Below are 27,128 nucleotides of genomic sequence, written 5' to 3' on the forward strand. Positions count from 1 at the left end.
CAAGTCAGATGTTCATTTCAAATGAACAATCTAAACCAGGCATTAGTACTTGTAGATCTAGTCAGAAGTAGAGTACCTCAGAGTTTGTTGATATGTATCTGGTAGTTGAAATCAATCCAGAAATAACGTTACAATGACTTTTTTCCAAAAATTCTGTCGGGGTTTATTTCTAGAACTATTTTAGAAATACCTGTTGGAATGGCTCCTAGGATTTCTCACAGAATTCCTTCCGCATTTTTCCATAAAAAATTTTTTTGGTATTCTTTTTTGAATTCTTTCCGGAGATTTTTTCGGATCCCTACTGACATTTTTCAAGATTCAAACATTTTTTTCCTTAAGAAACTTCAGAAATTCCTAAATTCGTACCGATTTCTACTGGAGTTTTTCACGAGGATTTTTCTTCTAGAGTTTCTACTAGATGTTTTTTTTTGGTATTGCTCCCAGAGTCCCTCGTAGACTTTTCTCGAAATTCCTCCTGCGTTTTACCAGAAGATATTTTCGCGGGATTTCTTCCATGACTAATGAACTACACAAGAGTGTCTCAAGATATATCGCAGATGTTTTCACAGAATTTCTCCTAAAGATTCTTTCGGAATTTTTTTTTAAAGATCTTTCGTGATTCCTTTCAGTGTTTCTTATGGAACTTCTCAAGTACATATTTCCGGGATTTCTTCCAGAGTTGGTGCAGGAGTTATTTATGGGATTTTTACTAGAGCTCCTGCAAGGATTTCTTAAAAAGTAATTTGTTAAAAAAAATAAAAAAAAAATAAAATTCCGTGAGCTTTCTTCAGAGTTTTGCTTAGAATTTTTACAGGTGTTTCAGCTGGAATATTTCTTAAAGATTCTTGCGGGATGTTTTTTAAAGTTTCATCTAAGATTTCTCTTGGACTTTCCCCCGGTTCTCTCAGAACATTCCTTCCGGCGTTGGTCCTGGGATATCGCTCAGAGTTGTCTGAATTTATCCTGGGCTTTCTTCTAAGTTTTTAATGCCTTTTGGGATTTCTGCAGGAGCTATTTCTCATAGAGTTCTTCCCGTGATTTCTTTCCGAGGTTTTTTCCCGGCTATTCCTCTTAGTTGCTCACCGCACTTCTTGCAGTGATCCACGCGAAAGAGTCCATTGAGAAACTTGGGAAAATCTCTGAAAAAAAATCCCGGGAGGTACTCCAGCAGAGACCCCGTGAAAAACTCCTGCAGAAATTCTGGAAGAAACTCTGCTAAGAATCACAAGAACAACACTCAGAAGTCCAGAAAAAACACCGAAAAAACTGTTTGGAAGTATTCATTGGAATAGCCAAAATATTCAATTGGTATCACCAGTATTTTTTTTAATTGCTATTGTGCTATTGTGATTTCCACTTTTTCATTGGATTTTACATTACTAAACCACTAGCACAACAGACATCGAGTCCAGTTTCAAAACTGGACTTCCTGAATGTTTTTTTTCTGATCTTTAGAGTTTTAGGATGTTTTTTTTTTCCATATAGCCGAGGCGGTAAACGCACGGGTATTCAGCATGACCATGCTGAGGGTGACGGGTTCGATTCCCGGTCGGTCCAGGATATTTTCGTAAAGGAAATTTCCCCTTGGGCATAGAGTATCTTCGTGCCTGCCACACGATATACACATGCAAAATGGTCATTGGCAGAGGAAGCTCTCAGTTAATAACTGTGGAAGTGCTCATTGAACACTGAGAAGCAGGCTTTGTCCCAGTGAGGACGTTACGCCAAGAAGAGTAGAGAGGATGATTTTTTCTTACTAAAATAAATTTTCGGTAGATTTGTCAAATAAGTTTCTTGCAATTAACCTAAACAAATTCTGGGAAAAAAATAAAAGCTTAGCAAAAAAGGTACTTTGAAGAATTCAGCTATTTGGTGGTATTTATAAGGTGGAAACTTGCGCATTTTACCTTAAAATTTTCACTAATTTTTGAGTTTTTGAAAAGTATGTAAATCTAACTCAAATATCATTTGAATTATGAATTTTCAAAATTCCACTCTGGAAAAACCTTGAAAACTCAGTGAGTTTGATTTTGTCTTATGAGTAGACACCGTGACTCATAAGACTTAAATCGACAGTTAAAACTAAAAGAATTGCCTTATTTCAAGGGACAGGAAAGTGAGGGTGGTACTGAAATAGTCAGTGTAATATGTAGGTAGTTATGAATTCGAATACCGTGTGTTTGGTAGGATTGCTGATTGGTAACCAATGTAGTTAGTCAGACATTGGAAACATCCAGTCCAATCCGGGTCGACTCAAGAAGGTAATTTTTAAGTATCCCACTTTATATAATCGTTGCAATACAAATAAGTGTTCTGTCCCGTCTTGTGTCGCGTCTTTCAAGTGTTTAGAATTGAGCTTTAAGCCACGGAAACCGGAGTCAAACCAAAATCGCTGGAGCCACCAGCCAATTTCGAAACTTCAATAAAGTTGAATCTATGACAAAAGGTCGAAAGACATAAGGTCGAAGGACAAAAGGTCGAAGGACAAAAGGTCGAATGGACAAAAGGTCGAATGGACAAAAGGTCGAATGGACAAAAGGTCGAATGGACAAAAGGTCGAATGGACACTAAGGGGGGCTAATCCTGTGATATCAGAGACAAGCAGACGTCTTAAGCTGGTCAAGGACTTACAGTTGATGAATATTTTGGTTCCAAATTCCACCAACAGGTGGTGCTAGTGAGCTAACAAATTTTGTTTTTCATATATATCAGGAAAATTTGCAAAAATTGCAACTAGCGCCACCTAGCTGCAGAAACTCGAACCAAACGATAATTATCCTGAAAGCCCTTGATCTACCAAACAATTTTGCCGAAGACACCATCTTTCTAAAGAATCAGAATGCTGAGATATGTGAAATGTAAAATTTGTACGCTATTTAGCGCCGCCTAGCGGTGAAATCACAAATCACACGGCCCATATTCTGAAAGCCCTTGACCAGCTGAACAACTTTGCCGAAGAAACCAACTCTCTAAGTAATCAGGTTCCTGAGATATATGGAATGGAAATTTTGTCAGTGTTGCATCTGCTTGTCTAAGATATCACATAAATCACAGACAAGTAGATGTGACACTAGCGAAATTTCAATCTCATATATCTCATGATCCTGATTACTTAGAGAGTTGGTGTCTTCGGCAAAGTTGTTTGGCTGGTCAAGGGCTAACCGATAATAAGACTTAAGATTTAAAATTCTACCACTAGGCGGCGCTAGAGAGCAAACAAATTTTAAATTTCGCATATCTCAGCATCCTCATTTTGTAGAAAGATGGTGTCTTCGGCAATATGGTTTGGTAGATCAAGGGCTTTCAGAATAATTACCGTTTGGTTCAAGTTTCAACAGCTACGCGGCGCTAGTTGCATATTTTGACAAATTTTCCTGATATTTATGAAAAACAAAACTTTTTAGCTCACTAGCACCGCCTAGCGGTGGAATTTTGAATCTTAAATCTTATTCTCGGTTAGTCCTTGACCAGTCAAACAACTTTGCCGAAGACACCAACTTTCTAAGTAATCAGAATCATGAGATATATGAGATTGAAATTTCGTTAGTGTCACATCTATTTGTCTGTGATTTATTTGATATCTTAGACAAGCAAGTACTTTTATACTCCTGTGGTACACACAGTATTGCACTGGAAGCACGACTGAGTGCGATCTCAACACGAATTTTTGTGTGCACATTTTCTGCGCGCACAAAATGTGCACGCAGAAACTGAAAAAAAAACATGTTTGTGGTAACATTTGTTTGAGCACTCATTTTGAGGGTGAGCGGGTGGTTTGTGTGTGAAAAAAGTTGCGTAGTTCACCCTCGCTCTCGTTGAAAGTCGTGTGTAGAGTGTATGTTTTCTCTTCACACGTTTTGCACTGAGGAGCATGCCATCTCTGATTCCTTGAAAGAACAGCCTATGGGTTGAAGAAGGATGAATCATAGATCGGAATATTCTCATTTGAAATTTCAATCATTATTGCGATTAAATAAAGTCAAGCAGTCTATAAATTAGAAAAGGACAAATCTCTGGGTATTATAGTGGTGATCCATGAAGTACGTCACGAGGGGATCACCCCTATAATACCCAGGGGGTGATGGTTTGCAAAAGTGTAGCAAGCAATATAGTTAGTATAGGACAGGGAGAGGGAGATCGAAAATTCTCAATTTTTGGCGTAACGCCTGTATGAGCAAACAAAATGAAATTGTTTACTTATACAGTATAATTATTAGGATCTACCTATCACTCCAAGAGGGGATGATCACTAAGCACAAGTAGTTAATGAATGTTTCTGCAGTACAGTTAGAAAGAACAGATATTGAAAAGAAGGCAAAATTTCTGATTGAAAAAGGAGTCAATAATTATTTCACTAACAAAAGTTAAAAGAACAGCCTATAAATTTAAGAAGGAAAGATTCCTGAACAAAAAACTAAACAAAATTGTCATTAAATAAATACAACTTTAACAGAATTTGAAAGAACAGCCTACAAACAAAAGAAGGAAAAATTTCCTATGGAAATGTTAGTGACTGAAATGCATATAAATTCTATAACAGCACTACAATGTTTCTTTCAATGAGCGGCAACAAAGACTTCTCAAAAATGTTTGTCTTATAAGCGAGAAATACCAGCTGGTAAATTGGTCTACTAAAATTCGACCTTTTGTCCCATTCGACCTTTTGTCCCTTCGACCTTTTGTCCATTCGACCTTTTGTCCTTCGACCTTTTGTCCTTCGACCATTTGTCCTTCGACCTTCTGTCCCAAAGCCACTATAATATACACACACTTCTCGATAAACGATAACGATAAAAATAACGATGAGTAAACATATTTATATAATCAAACAACAGATTCATTTAAAACCTTCCTGATTGCAGTTATATCTACTTTCGAATGATATGATGGTTATGCTAAGAATTCTGTAGAACTAACAAATCCGTGATCAACACTGACTGGTTGAACTGATCTTGCCATACATGAAATTACAATTGAACAATCTGTTCAATCACAGTACATGTGAAAAACCTTCTCTGTCGTTTCCCGTTCTACAATTTGGTATGTACATTCTCATGAACCCAGCGTTCTTCCATGAGACGTAGCTCATAGGCTAGGAATTAAGGCTCTGAAAACATCCAAAGGTAGCGCTAGTTTAACATTGACAACTACAGCATGCCCGTCGCCTTCCGTTGAATCGACCTTCACCGAGCTTATTCTTGCAGATTGTAAACCACAATCCACGGCACGGAGTCTTTGAGCCGTTAGCATCCCAATCGGGCTCCAGCCATCCGCGTCAGCATCAGCCTCTAAGCGCCGATATTGTGTGTCGAACCGTTGCATGTGTCTATGTACTTTTCAACGCAAATCCGGCCCCTAGCGGTAGAAACTACAACCAGCCTCCTTTTTCCCCATTCGCAGATTTCCTCTACACCGAAACGTACGATCGAGACGGCCTGATGGATCTCGATGAGTTGATCGAACCATGCCTGTACCCGAACCAGCACCCCCACATGCACCACTATCGGCACCACCACCACTACGGTCATCAGCTCGAGCAGAACCATTCCCTCGACCCGGTGGCAACCTCGACGGCTCTCCAGCAGTGGCAGCAGCTGCAGATCGAAGAGCTTCCCAGTGACGACACCGGCAGCATCGACGACACCTTGTACCTACAACCGGAAGCGGACCAGCAACAGGCCTTGCTTTCGGAAGCCACCACGCTCCTGCTCAGCAAACCGCCGCCGGCTTACTCGATAGTAGAAATGTGATACGCTCCGTGTGGGCGGGGCTTATGTCGCCAACACACGGGGACATGCGTGTGACAAGTGCACCATGATGATATTAGCGCATTAACGGAAAGTTACCATAGCAAGCAAACCCAAAAGTGATGCAACGTGCGAGAATCTTTGCTGTTCAATGTATGCATGTGTGTGTTTGTGTTCATTGATGTATGTAAGGAATATTGAATAATTATCCCACAACTATGAGTTGTGCGTTTTTATTGAAATCGAATGCTTACGGATACGAAGGACTGCGTACCAGTAGGAGAAACATTAGGCAGGAACCTATGTGACTCTATCATCCCCCAAAACGATCATTAGGTGCGATTCTGAAAATTAAGAAACACAGTAGGAAAAGTATGTGTGAATGTGAGAAAGCTGATCAACCATTTCATCAATTAGATTAACCGAACCAAATCGTATTGTGTCTTATTAAAAAAAAACATGAAAACTGGAAACTGTAATGTGAAGATTTCGAGAGAAAAAAAAAGTTACGAAAGTGGAAACTTGTCAAAGGCTGTGCAATCGGGAGAGTTTCCCCTTCTAATCCGAGGTCCAGTCTAATTAAAGCCACAGAGAGAGAGAGAGAGCCACACTCCGAAAACAACGAAAAGTCGTAATCGTAGGCTAGTAGAAACGTTGCAAGTGAAACGGAAATCCTAATCAAACGAAACCATTGTACCTTAGCAGTAGAGCAAATTGAATAGCGAGAGAGTAGCCCAATGTGTACCGAGCAGGAGCGCGGGTTTACAGTTCAACTCCAGAAAAGGATGGAACGAGAAGTTCTAGTGTGCCTAGTACCTAGTGGTTATTTTATTTTTATGAGTTATTGTGTTAGCATTTTTTTTAATCAATTGAAACTGTGTCTCGTGTTTTATGATTTGTAGTAGAAGGCAATGAAACAAAAAATTGCGTTCGTTTTAGGATAAAGAAAAGGCTTTATTTGGTTTGTTTTATAATTTATATTTATGCAGCATACGAAGAAACATAGACGGTGATATAACCGCAGATCCATTATTTATATTTAATGCGACTATTTTACGATGAAATAAAATTTTCTAATTATATAAAATTTTGTTAAAGCTATTTCGTGAGGAAAGAAATCATTACTTACCTTACCGATCAGGCTAAGGCCTAGGTGGCCTCTGCTGGACATAGTAGCCGTCTCCGTTCCACTCGGTCCACATGGCTGTATGACTCCAGTTCCGCACTCTGCGTAGAGTCCACAGATCGTCCTCCATTTGGTCGACCCACCTAGCTCGCTGCGCACCACGTCTTCTTGTACCGGTCGGATGACTCTCGAGAACCATTTTAGTTGGGTTGCTATCCGACATCCTGATGATGTGACCCGCCCACCGTTGCCTCCAGATTTTCGCGGTGTGGACGATGGTTGGTTCTCTCAGCAGCTGATTCAGCTCGTGGTTCATTCGCCTTCTCCAAGTCCCATCTTCCATCTGCACTCCGCCGTAGATGGCAACACCTTCCGTTGGAAAACTCCAAGGGCGCGTTGGTCCTCTGCACGTAGGGTCCATGTTTCGTGTCCATAGAGGACGACCGGTCTAATCAGCGTTTTGTAGATAGTTAACTTCGTGTTACGGCGAACTTTATTCGATCGTAGAGTTCTTTTTTTACGACATTTTACACCAAGGGTGCATTCATATCTCTTAAAACTAAACAAAAAACTACATACAATTCAATCTCTTAGTATTCAATAATTCTGCAACGCGCTTCTATTGCTTCCTAGATCGCTTACTTAATTTCAAAACCCAACCGTCGATGTCATCTTTAGCCGGATCTGGGCCGTTGTCCGAATCACTATCGACATACGATAATAGCGTCAATCCTATCGTTGTTCGTTCGATGATATTCTATTATTGGCTTTGTTCTTGTAATTTTCTGATTCTGTTCAATCGCGCGCATGACTTGCTTCTTCCTTGGCGTTGATTTTATGGACGATGTGGCAGTACTTCTCACATAACGCTGTTTCTGCTGTTCCCGTTGTTGGTGCTCTGAATCCATTTCGTTAGATACTTCCATCTGCTTGTCAGCTTCGCAGTGTGCAATCGGTGACTGTTTGCTGATTGTTTGGTTCCCTTTATCTTCGGCTGATACTTCCGAGCACTTTTTTCTAGGGTGTGCTTTACGCTGACAGCGGCGACATGTTGCAATTTGCGAACGATAGCTGACCTTTTTTTTATTAGTTTATTTATTTATAGGTCCATGCGCACCTAGGCATTGTGACGTGATCAGCTATTTGTATGAATGACGGCACATGCTTGGCGAGTTCAATCCTCACCACGCGAACGCCGTTTGGAACACCGGGAAAGAACTTTTTCCAAAGTTCTCGCGCCACTGACTTTATTTTTCCGTACTGTTGCATATGTTCGACAACTATTGCATACGGTACGGCGGGTGGGAGGTCAAGGATGCGAACATTATTTGCACTATCCCCAACGTAAACGGGAATGTTGAAACCCTTCATCTCGGAAACAATTACGTGTTTGAGATGATGGGTCAATGCTATGCTTTCGGCTGCATCCAGACTACACATCTCGATAAGCACGCAGTTGCGGATAGTGTGAAGTTGGAGATTAATAGAAGCAATGTCCAGTTTGAGTTTCTAATCGAGAAACTGTTTTATGCTTCACCGCGTATTGAAAGCGAGAGCCTGCTCTGCGACAAAAGCGTCCGAACAGATCAGACGGTGGCTGACAACTGATCGTAGAGTTCTGCGCAGTCCAAAGTAAGCCCGATTTCCTGCCATAATGCGTGTCTGAATGGTATCGTTGTCGGCGGTCAAAACTAATGGACGTAATTTTTGAATGTTTTCATGAAGTGGCATCTTACCCCATGGCAGATGGCCTTTTTGCACCACTTCCGTTTTACGAAGCAGTTTTTTAAATTGCTAAAAATAGATGAAAATGCAATAGTTTAGTGAATATTTTTGCTGAAGCATTGTGCAAATATTGTCTAGTTGCTGTTACCACTTTGAAAACCTAACAAATGAGGCTATAAATCATTGAAAATGATGAAAGTTTGAAAAATGGCATATTACCCCACATTCCTCTACACGAATTCTTCAACCGCCTCGATTCCATCACCGTCGACAAAAATTCGGGGTGGCGGGCGCGATGATTCCTCCCTGGAGCCCTTTGTCATCATGTACAGTCGAGACTCTTATAAGATCACTGGTCGGGGGGCGCAATAGGAATCCGCTTAATAGGAGACTAAGAGCTTATGGGATTTCGGCATTTTGGGGGTGTGGCCTATTATCTCGAGTGTGTTAAGAGTTAACGCAATACTTTCTTCGGCAAAGTTTTAGGGCTTGATAAGATCTACCATTTAGAACTTTGGTTCATATGATTAGTTGGCAATTTGGCCGCTAGAGGGACCATCAACAATCTGATGCTAAATTGCACTACGGGAACCATATCAGGTTGTCAAGCAAACGTTACGATATGCGACAGCTCAAGACCCTGATAATTTGGAAGGATAGTGTCTTCGGGAAAGTTGTTGGGTACGCCAATAACTTACTGACAATGAGTTGCGAAGTTCGAAATTCCTCCATTGGGCGGCGCTAGTGAGCAAGTAAAATTTCAAAACCTCATATCTCAGAATCCCGATAACTTAGAAAGATGGTGTCTTCGGCAAAGTTGATCAGTATGACATGAACTTACATAAAAATAAACACTTGTTTCAAAATTCTGCCACTAGGAGGCGCTAGTGAACTTGTAAATTTTAGAAATCTCATAGCTCGGAATTCTGATAACTTAGGAAGTTGGTGTTTTCGGCAAAGTTGATCAGTATGACATAAACTTACATAAAAATAAACATTTGTTTCGCAATTCTGCCACTAGGCGGCGTTTACCGGGTTTTTTCGTCTTTTTTCGACTTTTTTGGAGGTTTTTCGGCTTTGCATGTTCACTAGCGCCGCCTAGTGGCAGAATTGCGAAACAAGTGTTTATTTTTATGTAAGTTTATGTCACTCTGATCAACTTTCCCAAAGACACCAACTTTCTAAGTTATCAGGATTCTGAGCTATGAGATTTCTAAAATTTGTATGTTCACTAGCATCGCCTAGCGGCAGAATTGCGAAACAATTGTTTATTTTTATGAAAGTTTATGTCATTCTGATCAACTTTGCCAAAGACACCATCTTTCTAAGTTATCGGGGGGAGCGACACTAGTTTTGCTGAGCCGAAAACCCCCAAAAAAGTCGAAAAAATACGAAAAAAGCAGTAAACGCCGCCTAGTGGCAGAATTTTGAAACAAGTGTTTATTTTTATGTAAGTTTATGCCATACTGATCAACTTTGCCGAAGACACCAACTTCCTATATTATCAGGATTCTGAGCTATGAGATTTCTAAAATTTGAAAGTTCACTAGCGCCTCCTAGTGGCAGAATTTTGAACCAAGTGTTTATTTTTATGTAAGTTCTTGTCATTCTGATAAACTTTTCCGAAGACACCAACTTTCTAAGTTATCGGGGGGAGCGACACTAGTTTTGCCAAGCCGAAAAACCGCCAAAAAAATCGAAAAAAGACGAAAAAACCCGGTAAACGCCGCCTAGTGGCAGAATTGCAAAACAAGTGTTTATTTTTATGTAAGTTTATGTTATACTGATCAGCTTTGCCGAAGACACCAACTTTATAAATTATCAGGATTCTGAGCTATGAGATTTCTAAAATTTGCATGTTCACTAGCGCCGCCTAGTGGCAGAATTGCGAAACAAGTGTTTATTTTTATGTAAGTTTATGTCATACTGATCAACTTTGCCGAAGACACCATCTTCCTAAGTTATCGGGATTCTGAGATATGAGGTTTTGAAATTTTACTTGCTCACTAGCGCCGCCCAGTGGAGGAATTTCGAACTTCGCAACGCATCGTCAGTAAGTTATTGGCGTACCCAACAACTTTCCCGAAGACACTAACCTTCCAAATTATCAGGTTCTTGAGCTGTCGCATATCGTAACGTTTGCTTGACAACCTGATATGGTTCCCGTAGTGCAATTTAGCATCAGATTGTTGATGGTCCCTCTAGCGGCCAAATTGCCAACTAATCATATGAACCAAAGTTCTAAATGGTAGATCTTATCAAGCCCTAAAACTTTGCCGAAGAAAGTATTGCGTTAACTCTTAACACACCCGAGATAATAGGCCACACCCCCAAAATGCCGAAATCCCATAAGCTCTTAGTCTCCTATAACGCTCACCCCTGTCTAGTAGGAGTTCGTTTAATAGGAGTCCGTTTAATAGGAATTCGTTTAGTAAGAGACTCGACTGTACTTTGTCTTTGACACATTAATGACTTGTCCGATTCGCCTGGCCTCACTCTTTAGTCGGATGTACGTTTCCGCCATTGTCTCAAATTTGCGAGCTCTTTATAATATCAATATCATCAGCGAACCAAATAGCTGAACGAACTTCGTGAAAATCGTTTCACTCCCAAATTCCCGATCTCTTTATAACACCCTCTAAAGCAATGTTGAACAGTAAGCATGAACGTCCATCACCTTGCCGTAACCCTCTGCGAGATTCGAAGGGACTCGAGAGTGTCCCTGATACTCGAACTACGCACATCACTTGATCCATCGTCGCCTTGATCAACCGTATCAGTTTATCCGGAAATAAGTATTCGTGCATAATCTGCCATAGCTGTTCTCGATCGATTGTATCATACGCCGATTTGAAATCGATGAACAAGTGATGTGTGGGCACGTTGTATTCGCGGCATTTCTGCAACACCTGGCGGATGGCGAACATCTGGTCCGTTGTAGCGCGTTCATCCATAAATCCAGCCTGATATTGCCCCACAAACTCTCTTGCAATCGGTGGTAGACGGCGGCAAAAAATTTGAGAGAGTATTTTGTAGGCAGCGCTCAGTAGTGTGATCGCGCGGTAGTTTCCGCAATCCAACTTGTCGCCCTTTTTGTAGATGGGAAACACAATACCTTCCATCCATTCCTCCGGTAATACTTCCTCCTCCCAAATCTTGGTAATGATCCAGTGTAGAACACTCACCAGTGCTTCTCCACCATATTTTAGAAGCTCGCTTGGTAGTTGATCTGCTCCAGCGGCTTTGTTGTTTTTCAACAGGCCAACCTCCTCCTCAATTTCTTGAAGGTCAGAGGCCGGAAGTCTTTCGTCCTGTGCACATACTCCAAGATCTGTTATCACGCCACCTACGGTACTTGCAACGTCGCCATTGAGGTGTTCATCGTAATGCTGCCGCCACCTATCAACCACCTCACGCTCGCTCGTGAGAATATTCCCGTGATTATCTCGGCTTGTGGCACAAAGCCTCTTTGCGAGCGGTTCAGCTTCTCGTAGAACTTTCGTGTGTCCTTAGCGCGGTACAGCTCTTCCATCGCTTCGCGATCTCGTTCTTCCTGCTGGCGCTTCTTCATCCGGAAGAGTGAGTTCTGCCTGTTCCGCGCCTGTTTGTAACGTGCCTCATTCGCTCTCGTGCGGTGTTGCAGCATTCTCGCCCGTGCTGCATTCTTCTCGTTTTTCAACTGTTCACATTCGCCGTCGTACCAGTCGTTTCTGTGATTCGGAGTCGCGAAGCCTAGTGCTGTAACCGAGGTACAACCTATGGCGGATCGGATGTCCCTCCAGCCATCTTCAAGTGTAGCTGCGCCAAGCTGCTCTTCCGTTGGTAGGGCCACTGCTAACTGCTGCGCGTAGTCTTGAGCCACTTTTACGTTACGAAGTTGCTCGATGTTGAGCCGCGGCGTTCGACTTCAACGCATGGTGATAACTGTCGAAAGTTTTGAGCGCATGCATACAGCGACTAAGTAGTGATCCGAATCTTTATTCGCACTGCGGTATGTGCGGACATGGGTTATATCTGAGAAGAATTTACCGTCGATTAGAACGTGGTCGATTTGATTTTCTGTTTGTTGGTCGGGTGATCTCCAGGTGGCTTTATGGATATCTTTGCGGGGGAAGAAGGTGCTTCGGACTACCATACCATGGGAGGCTGCAAAGTTTACGCATCGCTGGCCGTTATCATTCGATACAGCGTGCAGGCTGTTTCGCCCGATTACCGGTCTGTATATTTCCTCCCTTCCTACCTGCGCGTTCATGTCGCCGACAACGATTTTCACGCCACGCGGCGAGCAACCATCGTATGTTTGCTCTAACTGCGCGTAGAACGCTTCTTTCTCGTCATCGGGTCTCCCTTCATGTGGGCAGTGGACGTTGATGGTGCTGTAGTTGAAGAAACGGTCTTTAACTCTTAACATGCACATTCTTGCGTTGATCGGCTGCCACCCGATCACACGTTGTCGCATCTTGCCCAACACTATCCTGTTCCCAGTTCATTGGTGGTGCCACAGCTTTGGTACAAGGTAGCCGCTCGATGCCCGCTTTTCCACACTTTCTGTCCAGTCCAACAAAGTTCCTGCAACGCCACGATGTCGAAGTTGCGGGGATGTAGTTCGTCGTAGATTATCCTGTCACATCCTGCGAAACCTAGTGACTTGCAATTCCATGTTCCAACTTTCCAATCGTAGTCCTTATTTTGTCGCGTGGGTCTTTGCCGATTGTATCGAGTCGTATTTTCTCCTATGTTATTCGCAATGGGGATTTTTACGGGTGGCTTATTGGGCATACGCCAACACTCCTGTCTCGCTGGAGTGCCAGTTCTGTTTAACGTCCCAACCAGAGATGCCAGATTATTTCTACAAAAATCTGTATCAATACAGATTTTTCTGTATCGCCGTATTTGAGGGTATAGCAGACACCGAGAGTACCAGATTTCAATAGAAACTAATGAAAACATTCTACTTTTTGACGGTGTTTAATTTTTACTGGTATTTATTTTTGTAAAACATGTGTGAAAATGCACAAATTTTCATAAATTCTTCTAAGATTAAGCAGAAATTCAAAAAGGTTTCATTGAATTTATTGAAAATAACTTCAAATTTTATGCTTTCTGGAGAAATTTGTATCATATTTCAAAAATCTGTATTTTTCTGTACTCTGTATCTTGTCTCTTCTATGCAACAAACAAACATCTGTATAATACAGAAAAATCTGTATATCTGGCATCTCTGGTCCCAACCAACACTGGGACGACCACGCTGATGGGGCTACCACCTTGGATCTAGCTGGGCGTGGTGCAGCGTTTCCTACTCAGCCGCTGGATGCCAGAACAGACGCTGTTTGAGCCGCACCTCCTTGGTGAACAGACGCTCGGGTCGTACTTCCTCAATCTAGCTGAAGTCAGAAGGACAACAGTGCCCAGGCTGCACCACCAGCTAAGCACACAACTCTTAGCTGGCGGTCTTTGTCATCGCTTGACCCGTGGAAGCATGAGGTAGGAACTTCTAAAATTATCATTTCATGTTTCTTGATAGACTAACATATTTGTACTAATTTCCTATTTTGGTTGTGCTTTTTTATATGGGATTATTTTTCTATTCGGGAATGGGACCATTACTCTTTCTTTTTCGTTTCAGAGAGCGAGTAATGGCGCTTAAGCCTAGGCTTAAAAGCAGGACACATGGACAAATGCCTGTGCCCCATCCCAGGAGAAGAGATGTCAACCATAACGGAGTGTGCATTAACCCTCTTAGCTGCACCACTCCCCACGATTCTATGTTCAAACACCATTCCCCTACACCGAAACGGTTGGTACGGTTGTCCCCGTTTCATCCTTCATTCAATTCAAAAAGGTTTGTCAATCATGTCATTCATAAGTGGATAACCTGATTGCCTTATATTTTTGAATTATCTTTCAATCCAATAGTCTGCACAGTGGGCCTGGCCATTTTAATATTTATGTCACATCTATGATGTGCTACAAATATTGATGCTGACATGAAAATACCAGAAGAAATTTTGATATTTCCAGGATGCTTTTCAATACTGGCTGTGCAAGCACTAGAATAGAAAATAAAATAGAATAGATCACAACATCTGAAATTTATTCATTGTTAAATTCCAAAAGCATGTTGAAAAGTACAGTGGCGCTTACATCGACTATACGAATATGGGCAGTGCGGGCATAACGTCCCCCGGGGGCAAAACGCCTTCACATGATTCCATCATATTGTGTAGGTTTTCGCGAGATGCAAGCAAACTAGAACTAAAACTGAGCAGGATAAGTCCAAGTGCGGCTTATATTGTCGAAAGAAAAGCGTGAAAAACGACGATTTTTCACATTTGGAAAGATTATCTAATTTGAAGCGCACAGAATTTAAGCAATTGCGCGCTGGCTATATGGAATCATCCCATTAAACAACCACGCGACTCCTACCCCTTCATTTGCTGCTGGAAATTGTTCGATGGAGCCTCCTGGTAGACGATCTGAAAACCCCTGCTTTAACGCATTTACTAACACGAATTTTCGCTTATTTTAAGAGCAATTTGGGTATCAATTTTGTTTCTTTTTTGTTATTTCGTTTCCGTATTTAGAGGAACAATCTGAATATCTGTACTTTCGTACATTAAGAAAGTAGGACAGAAACAGCTCGTACAAAAAAAAAAAAAAACACATTTACCGCGAAATAATGTGATGAGGAGGAGGCAGGGTTAAATTGTTAATTGATACCACCTCGAACATAGAAGGTAAATTTTCAATTACGAGCAAACCTGTGTTTTCAACTAATTCGCATAGTCCAGTACAGCTCTCATTGGTCGAGGCCATATGATTGTGCCAAAAAAGGCACATGGCTCATTTGGCACATGCGCACTCTTGCGCTACACAATCTCGCGCCAAATCAGTATCCTTCTGGCACATCACATCCCCAACCACTAAATCAGCGAAAAACGTCAAACCGATGACATTCCCATCCTTCGGGGAGGTCCTTTCTGTCAGAAGAGCAGAAGAAAAAGAAACCCGAATCGAAGAAAATCGATCGATAAATTATCTGCATCGTAGCGAGCAAGAAGTGTGGCGGTGGCTCGACGTCCACTACTCGTCGTGTGTGCCAAATCCGGTCCTCTGGTGTCCCGAAGTGTGCCAAAATGCTTAGCTAAAACCTAAAACAACTGCTGTTCGACTCCGACGAACGCCGCGAAGGATATTGAATGCAAGGAATTTGCTTTCGTCGCTTTCCTGCCTGAGTACTTGGGCACCTGCCATTTTTGGAGTTTGTTTAGTATTATCATCATCATCTTTCACGTAAGCACCACTGTTCGATGAAGAGGAAAATTTTCTCAATTATGATCTCATTAAAACCATGTTTACTTTTCTTCCAGGTCGCCTTCCTTCTGCAGATCCGCCTAAACCTGCTTTGCAATTAATAGCTACTAGATAGCGAAAGCAATGAAGAAGCAAAATGTCCGGACTATTTCGCTGATTGTGTGTACCTTTACCTATTTACTAATTGGGGCAGCCGTGTTCGATGCCCTCGAGTCGGAAACAGAGAAGAAACGCTGGAAGGCCCTTAGTGGTAACGACATGAGTTTTGCCTAATTTCTTTCGATTTCATCGTTTTTATTGCATGATACTTTCTAAGTTGATTCCTTTTTGTTTCATCAGTTAACCAATCGCATGTAAGTGTGTTGATGTTTAATCCTGATGCATACGCAGTGTTCTAATAGTTACGTAAAATTTTCAGCAATCGAAAATGTACTCATCTCGCGGTACAACATATCGGCCGAGGACTTCAAGGTGATAGAAACAGTCATCATGAAGTCCGAGCCGCACAAAGCCGGGCAACAGTGGAAATTTTCCGGAGCTTTCTACTACGCTACAACGGTGCTGACCACCATCGGGTATGGGCATTCGACGCCGTCGACCGTCAGTGGGAAGATCTTCACCATGTGCTACGCCGCCATTGGGATTCCGCTGGGACTCGTTATGTTCCAGAGCATTGGCGAACGGGTCAACAGGTTGAGCAGGTGAGTGTATGTACTCCTTTCGCCGGAGTATTTTGTTAAATTTTGTTTATGATGCTGTTGGACGGTCATGATAAATTGGGTTTTCAGTAAAAAAGATTATCAAATTTTGAAAAAGTAACACTTCATTGTACAAAATTTAATTTTTAAAACAGGCAATCTTTAAAGACCCAACACACTTTAAAAATATCACTGGTAGTAGTCTCGAAGACATTGTCAACAGTTATTTCTGGGAGAATGAGTATATTGAATTTTTATAAGATTATGGTGGATCTTCTTGAAATATTTTTGACGGAGTCTCTAAATCTACTTTTGGTTGGTTCTTTTCTAAACCTTTAGACATTTACATTTTAACATTTAGTGGTCAAACTTTTGTATTAATTTATATTTTTTTTTTACAAAAATGCACTCCTTGGCACAATTCTGAGATGAACTATTCTTTAAACGGAGATTTGAATTCCACGGTGATATCGGAAGATTCGCCATACGGTGATGATCGGCATCAGATAGGTGATGAAAGGAGACGTCATACACTACATTGATTCTAAGTGTGAAGGGCAGACATGGGCAAAACACCAAACCGTGCCGCATCGCTGGCGTGTTTGCCCATAAACACACCACCGTGTGTGTTCATATCACCACCTTCGTTCAGCTTCTACTGATGAACACGCAGTGCGACTGGCGAAACACTCGTGTCGGTGTTATAACTCGAGCCTCAGTTTCGGCTCCGTGTTTCAGTTTTGGTTAGGCACGGAGGCCGAGTGTTTCCGATTGTATGAAACACCAAAGCAGTGAGCTCGGCCACAGTGTCTGGTAGCTTGGCTGCATCAGAGCCACTGAGTCAGAAGGGACGGGAAAGACACAAAAGGAGCCGCCAAGTACTTCACTCTCGTCGTCGACCAGCAGCATTTGCAACTGGTGCTGGAGAATGAACGGCACCGAGCGCTTGAACTCGCACGAGTGTTTTGCATAATCGGAAACACTCGGGCTCCGTGTTACCCGAAGCTTCAAACACCGTGCCCAGTGCCTGAGCACCGCCACCGACACCGGTGTTGAGCCAGACACGGTGCGTGTTCGTTCTGAAACACGGAGAGCTAGGTGGTGGCTTGGCACCCACGGTGGTGTGTTTGAGCATCGACTCCCCGTGCAGTGCGGTGTTTGGACATGTCTGGTGAAGGGCCATCTGGCCAAAGTCTGTGGACCTTTTTGTTTTTCAACTTTATGGAAACAAAAACTTCCGAAGAGGAAATGAGATTTGAAATGACCAACAAAAAGCCTACGAAGTTTATGGATTATGATTCGAAAAAGCTCAAGGCATTCCAGGGAGTTTCTGAGGGGTTTTGTAGAGTTTTTTGGATTTCAGAGGGTTCCAGAGGTGTTTCAACGAGTTTCAGGACGGTTCAAGAGGATTTGAGAGGATAGTCAGGGGTTTCAGGGATTATAAAATAACTTTATGAGTTTTCATGGCGTTTAAGGGACGCATTGAAGGGTTCGGGGGAGATTCAGATGTGTTTGAGGAGGTTTAAAAAGTGTTACACGTGGTTTTAGTGGGGCTCTATGGAAATTCTACAGGGTTTCAGGCGAATTTTGAGGCGTTGCAGAGGTGTTTCATGGGTGATTTATGGAACTTTTAGGTTTTTGAAGGTCCCATTAGACGGGACAAATATTTGGCAAAACAAGCGCAACAAATGACCAACACAACATGAATTATAGTAACCTTGGATAAATGTCGGACTTTAATGGCAACTATTTGACATGAAGTCAAACAGTCTACAGATAATACGATTTCAAGATCTTCCATGAGGTTTAAGAAATGCGAGTTTCAGGGGGCATCAAAAGGTTCCAGGTGCGTTTCCCGGCAAATTTTAAAAGAAGTCTGAGGCGTTGCCGGAGAATCAAAGGTTGGTTGGCTAAGGAAGTTCAACAGGGCTTTAAGAGTAGTTTCAGTATCTCTACATGGTTTTTAGGCTCCAGGGGGATTAAAGATTTAAGAGTTTCTAGAATGGTTTCTGGAGGTTGTAGAGGATTTGACGTGCGATTAACTCTCGAGTGATTGCGCTGTTGTATTTTGTACAACACGTTGGAAAAAAATCGCTTTTTTTTATACACAGTATTAGCGTGGTGCTGGTGCTGGTGTCAATCGTGCGAGCTCCGGAATGTTAATGGAGTTTCTTGAGCGCATCAGGAGGTTTTAGTGGTTTTTTTTTTTGGTGTTTTCAAATCGGTCAACTACTTTGTAAGATATCTTGATCTAGTAACGACTCTTTTTGAAAACACTATTCCGATATAATCGCGTTTAAAGTTTTCGCGATTTGCCTTGTCCTTATTGAGGCTGTGCGCTACAATGAACTGTAACTATGGTTCCAGTGCTCCGATCTTTATAAAATTTGGAATGTGTATTGTCTAGCTATTATACTTTCGGATTATGCAATATTTTTTTTTATTTTTTTTTCAAGGTATGTAACCTTTTAAGGAACGTTTAAGAAGGTTCCAGCGGCGTTTCAGATTTTTCAGGAGTTTCCAGGGCCAGGGAGGTTCATTAAGATTACATCAGGTTGTTTTCGAAGGGTTTCAAACTGCTTCAGTAGGACTAACTGTGAAAGGTTTCAGCAAGCTTATTGGAAGGTTCTTGGAGGGCTTCATAGGACTTTAAGGAGGGTTTCAGGGAATTTAATGTGTTTTCCCCTTGAAACTTCCTCAACTTGTGACGTCAAGAAACATCTCCTTGAAATTGCCTAAAACTCTGATATTTTCCCCTGGTGTCCCCTTGAAATTTTCTGAAATGCTTCTGAAACTCCTTGCACACATCTGAAACCCCTGGAAAACAATCCGGAACTACCTTCAAATCATCTGAAAAGCTATGAAATACTTCTGAAACTCTCTGAAATTTCCCGAAATGCCTCTGAAACCCATCGGAAACTCCCTGGATCTTGATGACCCCTGAAATCCCTTGAAGTGCTTCCGAAATCCATTAAAATATCCCTGAAACCTTCAAAAATCCGCTCATAGCACCTGAACCCCTGAAGAGGCTTCTTTGGCGCCTTTTAATATTATTTTAAAACCTCCAGGAAGCTCCTTGAAACCATTTCTGAAACTCTATGAAACCCCCTGAAGTACTCTTAAATTCAGCTAATACGCATTTGAAAACGTCGGAAACGCTCCAGAAACTCATTAAAACTCTGTGAGGATTTTCAGATGCTTCCTGAAACAGTCCTGAACTCCCGGGAACTCTCTTGGAACCCTCTGAAACCCCCATAATCCTTTTACCCTTATCCTTAATCTTGGCTACCGTATAATAACATAAAAAATCATACTCCTGTTCACTGGATAACTGACATTAGCGGAGCCAGCATTTTCTTTTCTCTTACTCACTCTCCTAAACATACACGAGAAAGAAACAGATGGAAGAGGGGACAGCTTGCCTCTTCTTTCATCTCGCTCATTTTTCTGCATGTTTAGGAGAGTGAGTAAAACAAAAGAAAAAGCTGGCTCCTCTAATGATAACCGACACTGAAGAAGATTACAAGTGGTAGTCGAAATACGCGTATCTGTTAAAGGATAAACAAAATAGGGCGGAATTAAAAGGTACGAAATTGATTACACTCATTCAAAGAGGGTTTTCTGCTAGAGCTTTTTTTTTGGACCGATTTTTTTAGTTTAGGTGTTTAACTTTCAGGTGTTCATACCAGGATTGTTATTGGCAGCATAGTTTCTCAATTATTCTGATGGGGTAGATTTTTTCCTTGTTGATGTTACGCATGCAAGGTATATGCTGCCGATACAAGGGGTTTCGAGAATTTTGGACATATTGTCACCTAGTTTACCTGGAGGGGGCTCCGTTCATTTGTTTTAAATCCATGCTTAAGACTTTTTGAATTTCATGAACTTTAAGAATATTAACCATTTTGATTATATTGGCCACATTTCTTGATTCTCTGGCACCCAAATTTTATAGATCTTGATCAGGTTTAGAACCAGGCTTGCGACATGCTTCTGAAATTGTTTTTTTTGTGACTCACTTGAAGTGCAAATTTTCTGTAATACCAATCCGTGTGGTCAAATTATGAAATTCAAATAACTCAACGTACATATGCACAGATGGGTATATTATTGGTTAAATTGAGAAAAAATCCACAGCTCAGGTGAGATTTGAACTCACGACCCTTATTCGCTAGACAAGTGCTTTTACCAACTAAGCTACCGAGCCAATTAATGACCCGACAACTTAGTTGTCATAAGGTTCAATTCTAATCTCATCGATCTATATCATCTTCCCCTAAACCGCAAATATAACCATCTCTGTTGTACATATGTGCGAAGAGCGAAAGCGATTTTAACCAATAATATACCCATCTGTACATATGTACGTTGAGTTATTTAAATTTCATATTTTTTTTGTGTTTTTTTTTTTATTCAAAAATTATGCCTTTTAAAGATTCCTATAATATTTTTTCTGCGATTTCTCGAGTAGACTTTCCAGTGGCATTCACATAATTCCTTACCTATTTTGCAAAGCATTCATGTTTGGATTCCTCAAGGGTTTTTTTTTTATTCCTGTTCGGGTTTGTCACTGCGACCAGTTTTTAGATCTATTGTGACATTACCCGTATCTTTAGTGTAGTGCATGTCGCATTACTCAATTGCCATTGAGGGGCAATAAAGTATCGATTTTGATACAGTTTTTGTTTTGTTTTTTTTTTAGAAAACAAAACAATATTACTGATATTGGCCATGCATCGGAAACCTAGCATCACCCTTGTTTTACTGCTAAATTCTCCCTAGTAGGACCCGGGTTTTAACATTAGCAGCAATATCATTCCAATAATGGAACATGTGTTCAGCAATAAGGATTCTAGTATGTTCCTTGCGTACTAGCACTTTCCAGTCTTCGAAGAGTTAGTACATACATGGATCCCTAACCCAATTTGATTTGATTAGTCATAAATGAACAAAATTTCATTGCATTCGGTTCATTGAATCCGGAGATATAACAGCTCAAAGTTGGCTATCGAATAATTATACCTTTTTCTAGAACCTTTATAACTTCGTGTAGAATGGCCCGAACTTTTCCAAATTTGAACCACTGATACACTACTACTTGACGAACTTACAGTAAAAATTTGAGAATATTTGATGCCTTTTTCGAAAAGTTACAGCGAGTTGAACATTTTTTGAAAAGTGAAAATTTTACCTGTCCCAGTTATTTTGAGTATCCCCTGTATATGGCCAGTTCCACCTGTGCTGGTTCGGAGCACCAAATCGCTAAAATCCTCAAAATGGGTCAATGCCTTCAAAGTGAGTGAATTTTTTTTTGCGCACAAACATACATGTATACATACATACACACATACAAACATCAATTAGTTTCGTCAAGTTGAGTTGATCAGCATATGTAATTCGAACCTCCTAGCTTTCTATCGAAAAATCGTTTTTAGAGTGAACAAATAAGCTTTCCAGAGCACTAAGTGTACGGCAAAGTATGTAGCCCCTTATGGAGTTTCTTCAGGGGTTACTCTAATATATCCATCCAGAATTCCTCCAGTAGTTCTTTTCAGCATTCTACATGATCTCGCTTCTGGGGTTTTTGTTCAGGATTTCATTTAAGAATTCCTAAGGATATTTCATATCACATATCCAAAAGTTTTCTAAAATTTTTCAATGTGTTATCTGCGTGTTGAAGGAGATCCTTCTGCAACCCCTTCAGCAGTATCTTATTTTATGTTTTCTAGAGTTCTGTCAAGGGTTTTTGAAGCATTATATCTGGAATTCCTGAATATATATCTTCTGGAATTCCTCCAGAAAATCATTCTAAACATATTCAAAGTCTTCCATGGATTTCCCTTGGAATGTTTCCATAATATTATTTCTGAAGCTCCTTCATGAAACTTATTTCTTTCTAAGAGATCTTATGGAGTTCTTTTTGAGGTTCCTACGTGATTTTAGTTTGGTCTGGTTCACCTTGAAATCTAATTTGGGATGCCTCCAGGTTTTCGTCTTGTAATTCCTCCAAGCGATCCTTCTGGTATTTCTTAATTTTTTTTTTGTATTTGCTGCCGAACTTTCTCCCTGGAGCGGGTTTGGTGGTCTAGTGGCTACCGCTTCTAATTCATATAAATAAGGTCCTGGGTTCAATCTCTGGATCGTTCCTTTCCTCATACTTTACGTCAACTATATTTTTTTTTCTCTCTCATCTATATACACACATGTATATTCTTATGTTCATAGTCATCGCTAGAACCAAAAACGGATTGAAAAACCCGTTTCCCTTCCTTCCAACTTTCACAGCACAGTGTGAATTTATCATATAACGCCTACAAGTTATGCAACTAAGCGAACTGTGCCGTTTCACAGTAATCTTTACACAATCTATCACTTTACGCCTGGCATTCATGTACCAATAATGCGTGAACCCAGTGCCAAAATTAAAGATTTCCCACCACTACTATAATATCAGCATGACCTTGTGCAGGCACATCACAATCCTTACCATTCCCCACATTGACCTGCAAGCTGATGCAGCAGACGCCATTGTCGCCTTCAAATAGTAGATCACTAACGCTAACACACTGAAGATTCCTGTTAGTCCCAAACAGATATCTCATTGGTTCTTTATGTGAGTGTACCTGATCTGGCGATACTGGAGTATCGGTCAGTCAAGCTCAGGTTCTGCTGCACTTTATCCAAGGATTTCTGCAGTTGATTCTTCGTGTGTGTTCTGCATGTGGGTTATCTTAAAAATTCCAAAAGAAATTTATTGAGCAGTACCATCAGGCACAACTAATAGAGCTCCAGAAAGATCTGCAGAACAAATCCCAAACAAAACTTTTTGGGAGATCCCAGACGAAATTCCTTGAAGAACCTGTGAGGAGCAACTTCTTAAGAAATCGTACAGAAATTTTCGATGAAGCTCCAGATTCTCAGAAAAAAAAACTCTAGAACTTCTTGAAGAAACCCAAAATAGGAGGAATATCAGAAGCAATTCCAGAAAAAAAAACCCAAAAAAGTACTGAATGATTGAAACAAGGGACATCTCTGAGGAATCTCCTAAAGTTTTTTTTTTTAAGTTATTCTTAACTGCCTAACCTTAAAGCTCTTTTGTCAGCGATTACAACTGCCAGCTGCACTTACAGTTTGTACAACGCCTAAATTTATTCTATTCTACTATATCGAACTGGTCTTCGTGCTGCTTTCACTTTTCTATTATGTCCATGATAGAATAATAAGCATACGGACGTTGATAACTCTGTTAAATGATATTGATAAAATAACGACCGTTAAATGAAACAGGTTAAACTTACTCGAAGTTCCTTCGTCTTGCTCTTACCCATTTGTCAAGAAGTTGATAAAAGCAGGATGCAGCAACTTTAAGTAAGTTCAACCTACGTCATTGAACAGCCGCTCTCGGGGAAAGAGCAAGTGATGAAGTGCTGGGACTATGATCGAACCCATGAGACATGACCATCCGTTTATGAAGCCACGGCCTCCTGCAATTCTGAAGTTTCTTCAGGAATTCCATCTGGAATCTATACAGATATTTCATCTGCGATCTTAGACATATTTCTGAGATTTTCTAAGCATTTACTCTAGAATGCCTCCAAACAATTCTGCGATTACTCCAGACATCCTTTAGAGATTCCTCAAGTATGAATTTCAGAATTTTCTCCTGGACGGGGTTGAGTCATTGGTCTAATAAAGGACACCGTTTATTCCTTTAGGGCCTGTCCATAAACTAGGTAGACTCTGTGGGGTGAAGGGTGGGGGGGGGGGGGTCTGAGATTGGCAATATGGGTCTACTTAGTTCATGCACAGCGCTTTAGTTACTCCGTAGCCGAAAATAGTTAGTTGAACCTTACAGTTGACTCATCACCAGTTCAACTTAGGAATTACAATGTTCTGATCCATCCCTTTTCATTTCAGTGTGATCGTCCATGCGGTGAAGACTTCATTCAACTGCAAGAAGGCCATCGCCTCCGAAGTGGATCTGATCCTGGTGGTAACAACGTTGAGCTCGCTAACGATAGCAGGTGGAGCGGCGGCGTTCAGCAAGTTCGAAAACTGGTCCTACTTCGACTCAGTGTACTATTGCTTCATCACACTCACAACCATCGGCTTCGGGGACATGGTAGCGTTGCAAAAGGACAATGCCCTTAACCAGAAACCGGAGTACGTGGCATTTGCGTTGATCTTCATTCTGTTCGGGCTTGCGGTGGTCGCTGCCTCGTTGAATCTCCTGGTGCTTCGCTTCGTTACCATGAACACCGAAGATGAGAAACGGGACGAGGCACAGGCCATACAGGTAACTATTCTTATCAATTATTGCTCTTGAAACATACCTCTAACTAAGTTCTGACAACCACGCAGGCTCTTCAAATAGCTGTCAAATTGGACGGGGACATCATAACTGGAAACTCGAGCGACACGGATCGCCGGTGCTACGAGCGGATATCCGTGTCGGGACCAAGTCGACCCAACTGTGGCACCTGTCCGCGGAAGTTCGACCAGCCGGATACGAGCATCGGGTACATCATGGACGCCAGCTACCGCTATCCGTTGGTGGACTGCGAAATGGCCGAGCTGCGATCGCCCAATACGGTGCGCTACAACGTGTACGAGATGGAAACGGACGACGAAGGAGGATTGATACCACCGCTGCGATACGATTTCCAGCCCAGCCGCGGAAGAGCGTCCGTTTAGGGGGTGTTGGGAACGGGGCAGCAGCATTTAGGTGTATCATCATCGAAGGCCAGATGCCAAAAACAAGCGTGTGTAGATTATGCTATTGTAAGTTATGTAATTTTTGGGTCTAAATTTTTAAAACAGAATACTAATGTCGAATTTTAGGATTAGTAGATTGGGAGCAATCGGGTTGAATAATAAATGAAATTAAACAAATTGACTCAACTTTATTTCATACACAAAAAAGTCCTGTAATCTTAACGACACATATAAAGTTTATGATTTGATTTCATTTGATTGCATTAGATTCAATTGAAATGGTGTGGCGGTCCTGCCGATCGAAGGAAGCATTTCCCTCCCTGTATCGAATAAATCTAAAGATCAATGATCACCATTGATCTAAGAAAGACCCTTTATTTCCTCATGGTGCTCCACGCAATTAGTGGATTACATCACATGTGGATTTCACGGTCATGTTTATAGACCAACGCCGGTTAACCAAGAAACAAGCGATGCAAGCAGAGAGAATGCTTACTGCTTGTTGCTGGTTGACCTGGTTCTCGCTCCAATGCCGGAGAAATGTTTTTCTTTTAATTTTTGTTAGTCGCCCGGCAGCGCTGACTGAACCCCAACAAGGTCTCAGTCACGCGGCCGAACTAATGAAGCCAGAGTGGACGACGCCCGGTTTGGCTTTTCTCTTTTCTCTTATTTCTTTTCAGATCGGGAGAATGAGTTCTTGCGACGGCAAGTTAAAAGACCCGCGATTGACGCCGGGGCGGGGTTGTATTGTTGTGGTATCCATTCTGTCTGTCCGCGGGGTCCGTTTGCCGGCCGATCGTCGTCGCCCGTGTCGCTGTGTGGTTGATCGTTGGCTGCTGGTGTTCAGAAGCTGGTGTTTAGAAGCTGGTGTTTATAGGAGTTAAGAATTGAGCCTTAAGAGTGTTAGAGGAGTGTTTGATCGTGAATAAAGTTTAGAAATGATTTCGACATTAGTGAAGAGATCCCAGTTGGTTGACCAAAAAAACCTTGTATATCGAAAACACTAAAGCGTCATATTGAAAGATAAAACTTATCTAGATCAGTGTCAGCAGAGTCAGATAAAAATCGAAGGCGTTAAAATGTAATATCAACCAATTCAAAACACTTTGCCGAAGACTCCAAATATCTAGGATGCATACCGGGAACTCTAGAGCGTCATATAGAAAGATAAAACTATTCTAGATCAGTTTCAGCAGATCTAGATCAAAACCAAAGACATTGAAGTGTAGCACCAATCCATCTAGACAACTTTGCTGAAGACCCAAACCCTCTAGGATGCTTGACAAGAGCACTGGAGCGCTAGTTCGTCGAAAGGCATAATTGATCGTTGCTAGGGATGTTCAAGATAGTTGAGAATATTTTGTAATATAGTATTGTTCAAAATTCTACAAAATCTATACGCATTTTCAATATTGTTAATGTTGCAAAACGCTTCAGCATTCATTTTAAAGCAGAGGGGAAACACTCGCTTTTAAATGTAACAGTAAATGAATGAAAAACGAAGGATTGACGCGTGGAGGGCGTGATAAAATCGGAACATTACTGTACCGTTCCTTACTCACGCCATTTGAAAGGAATAATGAGCATCCCTACAAACATATTTTTTTATAAAATAAAAATAGAAGAGTTGGGTCAAAGATCCCCAATAGAAAATTGAAAATCGGTTTACAGGCGCCTGAGATCTGAATTTTGATCTAAATATCATTTTTTGTCATCTAAAATCGATTTAAACTTGTTTTGGAAGATGATTCTTTTTAATACTCGATTTCGTGAATTTCAGTTTTTGTTTTTTGTAATTTT

The 27,128-nt window shown here is 41.3% G+C and overlaps 2 protein-coding genes across 13 annotated transcripts in view; both read left to right on the plus strand.

Moving 5' to 3' along the window:
• Positions 1 to 6,834, plus strand: part of LOC109399662 (1-acylglycerol-3-phosphate O-acyltransferase Pnpla3) — a 77,101-nt gene extending 70,267 nt beyond the window's left edge. For 6 of the 11 annotated variants that reach the window (XM_062855948.1, XM_062855951.1, XM_062855947.1 and 3 more), the window contains one exon: positions 5,401 to 6,834. In XM_062855948.1, coding sequence (XP_062711932.1) covers positions 5,401 to 5,750 — 350 coding nt within the window. In that variant the 3' untranslated portion in view covers positions 5,751 to 6,834. Of the gene's footprint in view, positions 1 to 5,204; positions 5,331 to 5,400 lie in introns of all 11 variants that reach the window. The other 5 variants (XM_062855950.1, XM_029875390.2, XM_029875391.2 and 2 more) reach the window with 3 other exon arrangements.
• An 8,780-nt stretch (positions 6,835 to 15,614) lies between these two features.
• LOC109418987 (two pore potassium channel protein sup-9) lies at positions 15,615 to 25,505 on the plus strand. 2 transcript variants are annotated; one of them, XM_019693222.3, is made up of 5 exons: positions 15,615 to 15,894; positions 15,972 to 16,165; positions 16,334 to 16,616; positions 24,531 to 24,909; positions 24,975 to 25,505. In XM_019693222.3, the coding sequence occupies exons 2-5, from the start codon at positions 16,039 to 16,041 to the stop codon at positions 25,305 to 25,307; spliced, it is 1,122 nt and encodes a 373-aa protein (XP_019548767.2). In that variant the 5' UTR covers positions 15,615 to 15,894; positions 15,972 to 16,038; the 3' UTR covers positions 25,308 to 25,505. The 2 variants fall into 2 exon arrangements, with proteins under 2 accessions (XP_019548767.2, XP_029731246.1); XM_029875386.2 differs by lacking the exon at positions 15,615 to 15,894 and having other exon boundaries at positions 16,023 to 16,268.
• The last annotated feature ends 1,623 nt before the right edge of the window (positions 25,506 to 27,128 follow it).

Source organism: Aedes albopictus, chromosome 3, assembly GCF_035046485.1.
Source record: "Aedes albopictus strain Foshan chromosome 3, AalbF5, whole genome shotgun sequence".
Classification (NCBI taxonomy): domain Eukaryota; kingdom Metazoa; phylum Arthropoda; class Insecta; order Diptera; family Culicidae; genus Aedes; species Aedes albopictus.